Source organism: Trematomus bernacchii, unplaced genomic scaffold, assembly GCF_902827165.1.
Source record: "Trematomus bernacchii unplaced genomic scaffold, fTreBer1.1, whole genome shotgun sequence".
Lineage (NCBI taxonomy): Eukaryota > Metazoa > Chordata > Actinopteri > Perciformes > Nototheniidae > Trematomus > Trematomus bernacchii.
In genome coordinates, this window is record NW_022987648.1 from 14116403 (window position 1) to 14125509 (window position 9107).

General features: G+C 48.0%; 1 protein-coding gene across 1 annotated transcript; it reads right to left on the minus strand.

Annotated features, from left to right (window-relative positions):
- Window positions 1–816: 816 nt before the first annotated feature.
- Window positions 817–1746, minus strand: LOC117485803 (olfactory receptor 142-like). The gene has a single exon (XM_034134502.1). The coding sequence runs from the start codon at window positions 1744–1746 to the stop codon at window positions 817–819; it is 930 nt and encodes a 309-aa protein (XP_033990393.1).
- Between the last annotated feature and the right edge of the window lie 7361 nt (window positions 1747–9107).

Genomic DNA, 9107 nt, shown 5'->3' on the forward strand with positions numbered 1-9107 from the left:
AAATGCCAGAATTAGCCATACTGCATTTTTCATCTGAAGTCCCTGACCAAAGTGTTACAGAAATACATTGGAGTAAAAACAGGCCATGCAGTTTAAAGGTTTGAAAAGGACACACAGTATATGATGTAAAGAGATATATACATGTAGAACAGGTTAAGAGCAATCTGGATGTTTTGTTCAGAGGTTGCATATACATGTTTAAGGTGTACTTAATACATACTGGACTATTTGCATTAATTGAAATATGAACTCTAAATATTCGGATGTAAGGGCTAAGTCCTCCAACGAGGTGGTCACAGAAACAGTCAGTAATACTGCAAATTAAAAAGGGCCTTCATCACTGGGCAATATCACCTAACCCTATCACCATTGTGTTACCTCATTCAGCAAAAGACAGAAATGTGCTTAAATGACAATCTTCGATATTATTACATAAGAACTTGTGCGGTCAAACATTTTAATATATTATTTGTGTGATGCTGTAGAGCAAATTTCTGGCTCACAAAACATAATTGCATTATAAATAAGAGCAGAAAAATCACAATTCATTCATGTTACAATACATACAAATAAAGTGAGCAAAATGGAATATTTACAATTTTGTTAGTAAGCAATATTGAGAAATTGAGTCATTATTACATTAAATGTAATTACACAACCAGGGGAAGGGGCACCATATTAGCTTTGATTAGATGCACCATGTATAAACGTTATCTGATGTTTTACTCATTCCTATCAAACAATGTTTATCTGTATTATCCCCGTTAAAACTAATAATAATAGGAAGAAATCAGAGTTGACATTTTATGGAAAAGCTTATTTTCTTTCGAAATGCAATAAACCTAAAATTCTGTTTCGTATTTTGGTCAGTTTAAATCCATATATTAGAGGATTAATCATAGGAGGAATCAGCAGAAATTCAATAGCAATAAAGTTCTGAAGGCTTTGACGTATATCTGTGGAGCCAAAACGCATATACATCAAATCAAATATTATTACAACAAGGAATGTGATTAAAGAGGTCAGATGAGGAACACATGTCTGCATAAACTTTACCCTGTCTTCTTTGGACCTTGAACAAGATTTTATAATATGCATATAAGTCCATATTGTAAAAAACCCATGAGACACATAAATGACTATGGTTGTATATGAAAGAATCTCACTGGAAGTGGTGTCAACATCAGAGCAAGCAAGTTTAACAATTATCCAGTTTACACAAAAGAGTTTCTGAATTTTGAAACTACACAGCTTTAGTCTGGAGGTTAGCAGAAGACTAACAGAGAAAACGCAGAAAGGTGTTAGCCAGGAGAAACATATGAGCTGAGAGAGCCTCCTCTTTGACATGACAGAGTGGTAGTGTAGTGGTCGACATATAGCCAGATATCTGTCGTAAGCCATGACTGCTAAAATGGATAAATCACAGCAAGCAAACGAGTACATGACAAAAGCCTGCAAAAGGCATCCTTCATATGAGATTTGTTGAGAAGAAGTCAGCAGATCTAAGAGGAATTTAGGGAAGAAACCTGTGGTCCCATAAAGTCCATTAATGCAAAAACTGCACAATAAGATGTACATGGGTTCATGCAGGTTTTCATCTAAGATGATGATCAGGATGAGAGAGATATTGAGAAACAAAATCACACAGTAATACAGTAAAGCTAGTGAAAAGATAGCCATTCTGATATTCATTGTCTCATTTACCCCTGCGAGAGTGAAAATCCTTACAACAGAAACATTGTCCATAATCAGATATTACATATTCCCAGTGTTTAAATCTTAAATTGTTACCTGTACAGCATACAATAGGAGGTCAGAGTGATATGATCCTCTGAGCCGTCTGCTCTGACTCTAGTTTCCCTCCATGCCATCTATTTATAACAGCTTTCACTACAACACCACACTTAGGAATTGGAAGATATCATTAATAAAACCATCGGATCTGTCCAGAATAGGGCAAAAGATGATATCAAAATACATTTCTTATTTTGTGTTGGTTGATTGAGATTCATTGTGTGGTCAGGTAATTCAACTGCTAGCCTGTTAATGGGGAACTTCTAGTTTTTGCGGAAAAGAAGATGTATACAAATATTGCTCTATATTTAGGCCAGATTCAGGTGAACAATGAAGAGTGTCCCACGATGGATTACAGCTCCCACTCCTTTAATATTAGACATAATTTGCTTCCAGGTGTTTCTCCATGATGGTAGCTGTATAAATGTCATATGTCAGGATGTGAGCCGACTTTTAGTAGATGTAACTCTGGGTTTACAGGAAGGTGACAGAAGCAGAAAAATAAAGAGTTTATTTGCAAAGCTGGTGTTAAAACAGCCAGTGGGTCATTGTGACCAAAATATTTAGAAAACTCCTGTAGATTCTCTTTTTTATTGCAATGTGCACAGCAATAACAGTGATTGGCAGTGAAACGTCAGTTCTTAGGCCCCAACCAGCAATGCTCAATTAAATATAAAGAAAAAACACAGAAGTAAATATGGGAATCTAATACATAGGGATACAATTTATATATATAACATATATAAAATAAAATTACTTATGTACACAGTTTTCACAAAAAGAGTACACTGTAACATAAACAAGGATGTGTTAAAAAAAGCTGTATTTGAATGCTGTTTAGTAGACCAACAAGCTGACAGTTATTCTGAACCTCTTCTAACAGACAGAAAACAAGCACATAAAATAAATATTTGCATGATTTTAAAGAAGGCTTCCTGATATTGTGGAACATCATATGGGGTCAGATCAGTCTCAAAGATAAATAAATGCACACAGAAGGATACACAAATGTAATTCCGGATTTATATATAAATATTTCCATCCACACATTTTTCAATGCACACACAAAAACGATAGTTACGTATGTAACTACGGTTCTATGAATACTGGATGACCGCCAGAGGCGGTGCTTTAGTACTGGATACCTTCTGTCTCGTGCATGCGTAGGTCGAATATTTATATCAACAAAGTCACGTGTGACCTCGTATGACCCCGGAAGGCATAAGTTCCGGTGTTGTCAACGAGTTCAGTTCTATGGAATCTTCTCGCGGAAACACGAGATTCCTAGTGACCAAGAACTCTGGCGGTCATCCAGTATTCATAGAACCGTAGTTACATACGTAACTATCGTTCTATTTCATCCTTACTGACCGCCAGAGGCGGTGCTTTAGCACTGGATGACCTATACCAACAGAGTCACGAGGAAGTCTGAATACTCACCCTATAAGGATGGCCTAGGCGGACTCTGCAGGAGGACCACACCCAGCGGGTGAGGGGCGGCAACATTCACCCTGTAGTATCTGGCGAATGTGCTCGGGGATGCCCATGTGGCCGCAGCACATATGTCCTCCAGGGGCACACCTCTCAAGGTCGCCCATGACGTGGAGACACTCCTGGTAGAGTGGCACTTTACTCTGGGTGGCATGGGACGGTCATTCGCTTTGTATGCCCGGGCAATGACGTCCACGATCCAGTGGGACAAGCGCTGTTTTGAGAGCGCACAGCCCCTTCTAGGACCACCGTAACACAGAAAGAGCTGTTCAGACTGACGTATGCCTGCGGTAGTCTGGACATAAGCTCTAAGGGCCCGCACCGGGCATAGGAGTCTTGACCTCTCTTCCCCCTCTCCTGATGGGGGGTGAAACCGTGCCAGCTGGATAGGCCGATTAAAATGAGAGCGTGCCAGCACCTTAGGGAGGAACGCTGTGTTCGGCCATAAGGTGACACCTGAGCCATCTGAGTTCCACCTCAGACCCGAGCTGTTCACGGACAAGGCCTGAAGCTCGCTTACACGCTTTGCTGAGGTGATGGCAAGAAGGAAAGCAGTCTTAGCTGAGAGCCACTTCAGTTCTGCCTGTAACAAAGGTTCAACAGGAGGCGAGCATAGGGCATCCAGCACCAAGGGCAGGTCCCATGTAGGGGCCCCTTGGGATATTCGGGGGGCGATGCCTCAGAGCTCCCCCTTAAAAAGAGGGATACCAGCCTATGGCTCCCCACTGTGCTGTTGTCAGCCCTTGCGTGTTGAGCTGATATAGCAGCCACATACACCCTGACGGTAGCAGGACACCGGCCGTTGTCCAGGAGGGACTGCAGGAACTCAAGGGTCGTAGGCACCGAGCAATGTGCTGGGTCCTCATTTCGCCCTTGGCACCAGTCAGAAAACAGTTTCTACCTGTTTTCGTACTGCCTACGAGTAGATGGTGCCCTAGCATTTGAGAATAGTTTTCCTGACAGACTCTATGCAGTCGCTCAGCAGTGGGTCGGGCCCTCCAGTGGCCAGACCCACAGCTGGAGGCGGCAGGGGTCGGGGTGCCACATCCGACCCTCCAACTGAGACAAGAGGTCCTTCCTGTTGGGGAGACGCCAAGGCGTCCCACAGCAGAGTCTGTGCAGCAGATGGACAGGCCCGCACCTAGCTGGGTTAAATAAGGAAGTTTAACAGGACAGCCTAGCCAGGCGGCTCCTGCTAGAATCAAGCAACACGCCTACCAGGGGCGGGGGCGAGAACACTGCCTTCACTGGTTGAGTTGATTACGAATTCCAGATGCAGCGTAACCGGGAGCGGCTGCAAGAACACAGCCTCCACTAGCTACCTGCTGAACGTAAAGAGTAGAGCAATGCTCCTAATCGCCGAACACAGAGAGGGATGTAAATGTCCTACACCCACGTTACCAGCAGAGGGAGCGGGAGCGAGAGCACTGCCTTCACCTAGGTGGATTAGATAAGGAAATTTAACAGGGCAGTTTAGCCAGGCAGCTGCTGCTAGAATGAAGCAGCGCGTCTACCAGGAGCGGGGGCGAGAACACCGCCCTCACTGGTTGAGTTAATAACGAATGCCAGATGCAGCGTAGGCGGGAGCGGGGTGCGAGAACACAGCCTTCACCAGCTACCTGCTGAACGGAAAGAGTAGAGCAACGCTCCTACTCGCCGGACACAAAAGGGATGTAACTACACCCATGTTACCAGCAGAGGGAGCGGGAGCGAGACCACTGTCTTCACCTAGCTGGAAAAAATAAAGAAGTTTTAGCAGGACAGCTTATCCAGTCGCCTGCTGCTAGAATGAAGCAGCACGTCTATCAGGAGTGGGGGCGAAAACACCGCCTTCGCTGGTTGAGTGACTGTGTCCAGAGCGACCCCAATGAAGGTTAGGCTCTGAGAGGGGTTCAGACAACTCTTCTCCATGTTCACCCTGAGGCCTAGCCGGGCGACATGAGAGAGAAGTAGAGCCGTGTCCTGGATCGACTGTACAGATTAACCAGTCGTCTAAGTATGGCCGAATCTTCAACCCTGAGACTGCACCCTTGGGGAGAGGGAGAGTCCGAATGGGAGCACCCTGCTAACTAGAAATGACGGCCTCTGAAGGCAAAGCGAAGAAACTGCCTGTGATGAGGCACAATAGGCACATGAAAATAAGCGTCCTTCAAGTCGACGGACGTGAACCATTCCCCCCTGGCCACGGTACGAAGAACGTCCGCTGTGCTCAGCACATGGAAAGATAAAATCTTTAGGAACTTGTTGAGTCCCCTCAGATCGAGGATTGGGCGAAGTCCACCGCCTTTCTTCCTTACCAGGAAGTAGGTCGAGTAGAAGCCCCCGGGCTGTGAGATGGGGTCCACAGGCTCGATTGCGGTAGGGGGGCATGTCTCTGCGAAGAGCTGAGAACTGTTGCCTGGTCTGACTAGCTTGGACAGTCCGTTCGAGCACCTGTACGGCAGCTGAACCGAACAGCTCCCCCGGCTCCACTGGGACAGCACGGAGAGTCCTCCTACATGTCTCTGATAAGGGTGACTGTGCCAGCCAAACCTGGCGACGAGTCTGGACGAGAGTGGACATCAGGCGCCCAAGCTCTCTAGACATCAGAGCGAACGCCTGTAATGAGGCGTCACTGAGGCTGGTAGAGGAAGCGCTAAGAGCATCCTGCTGCAGGGAAGCTGAGAGGGCGAGCATGAGGTGAGAGAGGGAATTGCCTATACGGCCCATGCGCGCCGCTGCATCGTAAGCCTTAGTGAGCAGGTCATCAGTGACCCGACGTTGGAGTCGAGGGCACCTGGCCTCCGACCTCAGAGCTTCGTCAGGGGAAACTATGAGGGAAGCAATGGTAGGCCCAACAGCCGGCGTGTGGTCAAGGCCAACTCTTGCCGCATCCTGCATGGCTGCCAAGGCTCGGCCATCGGACGTAAGACGGTAAAGAGCCTTAGTGTCCCTCCAGCATGCATGTAACTCCCTCAGATACTCACAAGAGGGAGGAACAGTAAAGGTGGCGGGTGCCGGAGTGCGCCTAAAGAACGCACTGGCAGGCGCTGTTTCGGGCTGCTGTGCATCCAGCTGCTGGTGAGCCAGTGCCATGCGAATGACGGTACCCATGGAGCCGTCATCTGCCTCCTCCGAGGATCCATGAACTGAGGTACAGGAGCCAGGCCCAGAAGCATGGGATGGGCTCTCCCCGTCATACTCATTAAATTGAGTGGCTGAAGCTGCCATCGAGAACACATCGTCATCTAGAACCAGCTCAGCCACGGGTGGATCGGGTGCAGTGACGTGCTCTGTACGGGCACCAGAATGGAGAGCCAAGAGGAGTGACTTCATCTGGGCTAGCTCAGTAGTGAGTAGGTCCACCCTGGAGGACAGCCTATCAGGCTTAGTCCTCTTCTTGGGCGGTGCACCTGCAGCCTCTGTGGCCCAACGCCTAGGATGGGTAGGTTGGGCTGGAGTCTACTGTGCAGGTGGAAGGCCACCCTCAGTCAGTAGTTCAACCTTGGCTAGTCTAGCAGCTCTTATCGCACGAGTCATGATGGTGCAATTCATGCACGGGTCCTCCGAAAGGCCCTCCCTCAGATGCTCGAGGCCAAGACAAGAGGGGCAAAGGTCATGGCCATCCTCTGGTTGAAGAGGAGCCATACAGGTGTTAGAGCCGTTAGACATAGCGATAGCTAGAGCACTCAGCTGACTGTAAATAACTGGGCCAGGAAACAAATATGCAGTGGAGGGGAGTGAGCACAATAGTAGTTAGCGTGAGCGTGAGCACTCTGCTAACCGGGGTGAGAAAAATGAAGTCAGTTAATGGTTTTATGCCGTGAGAGGAGAGCGGGAATACTCTCTCCACTAGCGCCGTAGCGAGTTAGCCTGAGCGAGAGCACTCTGCTAACTGAAGGATGGAACGGGCATTAAACCAACTGTGTGCAGGGAGCGGAAACACTCTCTTCACTAGCGCTGTAGCAAGTTAACTTTGAGCAAGAGCACTCAGTTAACTGGAGGATGGAACATTGCACTTTATATGTCGTTGCCACTCTTTGCATATCATGTATTTTGTTTCCTCACTAGCGTCGTAACATTTAGCTTGAGCGAGAACACTCAGCTAACTGGAGGATGGGACAGGTAAGGAACCAAATGTGTGCCATGAGAGGGGAGCGAAGACACTCTCTTCACCAGCGTCGTAACAGTTAGCCTGAGCGAGAACACTCAGCTAACTGGAGGATGGAACAGGTAAGGAACCAAATGTGTGCAGTGAGAGGGGAGCGGAAACGCTCTCTTCAGTAGCGTCGTAACAGTTAGCTTGAGCGAGAACACTCAGCTAACTGGAGAATGGAACAGGTAAGGAACCAAATGTGTGCAGTGAGAGGGGAACGAAGACACTCTCCTCACTAGCGTCGTAACAGTTAGCTTGAGCGAGAACACTCAGCTAACTGGAGGATGGAACAGGTAATGAACCAAATGTGTGCAGTGAGAGGGGAGCGGAGACGCTCTCTTCAGTAGTGCAGTAACAAATTAGCTTGAGCGAAAACACTCGGCTAACTTGGACACAATTATGTCATTAGCTTGAGAATATATAGCACAAAATGGTAGCGATCTCACCGACTGACGTGCAGGAGCGTCCGCTCTTAACCGGTCCGGCTCCTGGGGTCCGAGCGGTAAACACCGCGGTCCCCTCCCTTGGGAGGCGACAGCTCGTCGCAGCCTTTGGAGGGCGAGCGTTTCTAGCCCGCAGCTCCGATCGAGACGATCACAAGGCTACAGGTAGCGATGAGCTAGAATCGAATTTTCAATAAGCTAGCTTGGCTTCTACTCAAAAAGTAGTAACCTGCGCAGCGAGAAGATGAAAAAGAACTGAACTCGTTGACAACATCGGAACTTATGCCTTCCGGGGTCATACGAGGTCACACGTGACTTTGTTGATATAAATATTCGACCTACGCATGCGCGAGACAGAAGATATCCAGTGCTAAAGCACCGCCTCTGGTGGTCAGTAAGGATGAAATAGAATCTAGCATTTTATAAATGTAAAAAATGTTCACAAATATATTTCTGATCCACACACAAATAGTTACATCAAAAACATATTTGAGTGTTGTTACATTTATATAAAAAACGCTTTCTGTGTTTGAATCTCTCTGCATTTGTGTGTGGATTTTTGAGACTCCCCTGACGCCGCTAGATTCACACATACATTTTTTTAAGAGGTGAGTGTCTTCGGCCAATCAGATGTCTGCTTCATTTTAAGCCAATCACATGCTTGTGTCCCCACTTGGGTGTGCCTAATGAGTTTGCAACGTAGCGTAACATCTACGTGGTTTGCGGAGTCCGGGGGGTGTGACAGCCCCTTTTCCACCAAACCGGTTCCAGGGCCGGTTCCGGGCTAGAGCCTGATTAAGCTCCGGTTCTTCCTGTTTCCACCGCAGTGGAGCCGGCTCTAAGCACCGAAACCCAGCTCTTAGCTGACCCCACTCGGCTGCCTGGCAAGAACCAATACTTCACGCTTACGTCGGAGGGGGGCGAGATTAACCTGATCAATAACAGTTCATGGCAAGTACGGCAGTGGCGGCGCTAGGGAGTGGCTACTTGGGCTCAAGCCCCGGAAGTTTTCGGAAAAGGGTTCAGAGCCCTCCCCTTCGAGGACGCTGGCCGGCCCTTCTCCTACGCGCAGCAGCTCCTCGATGCGGCGAGGCGCTGGCTTCAGCCGGGGATGCACTCCGCTGAGGACGTCGTGGAGCAGGTGGCGCTGGAGCAGTTTGGCGCCGGCCTGCCATCGTCAACGGCGGATTGGGTCCAGTGCCACCGGCCCGCCAGCCTGGAGGCAGCTGTCGCCCTCGCGGAGG

Bases quoted from the DNA above. Each gene is read 5' to 3' on its own strand.
- LOC117485803 (XM_034134502.1), bottom strand. From the start codon at position 1,746: ATGGACAATGTTTCTGTTGTAAGGATTTTCACTCTCGCAGGGGTAAAT.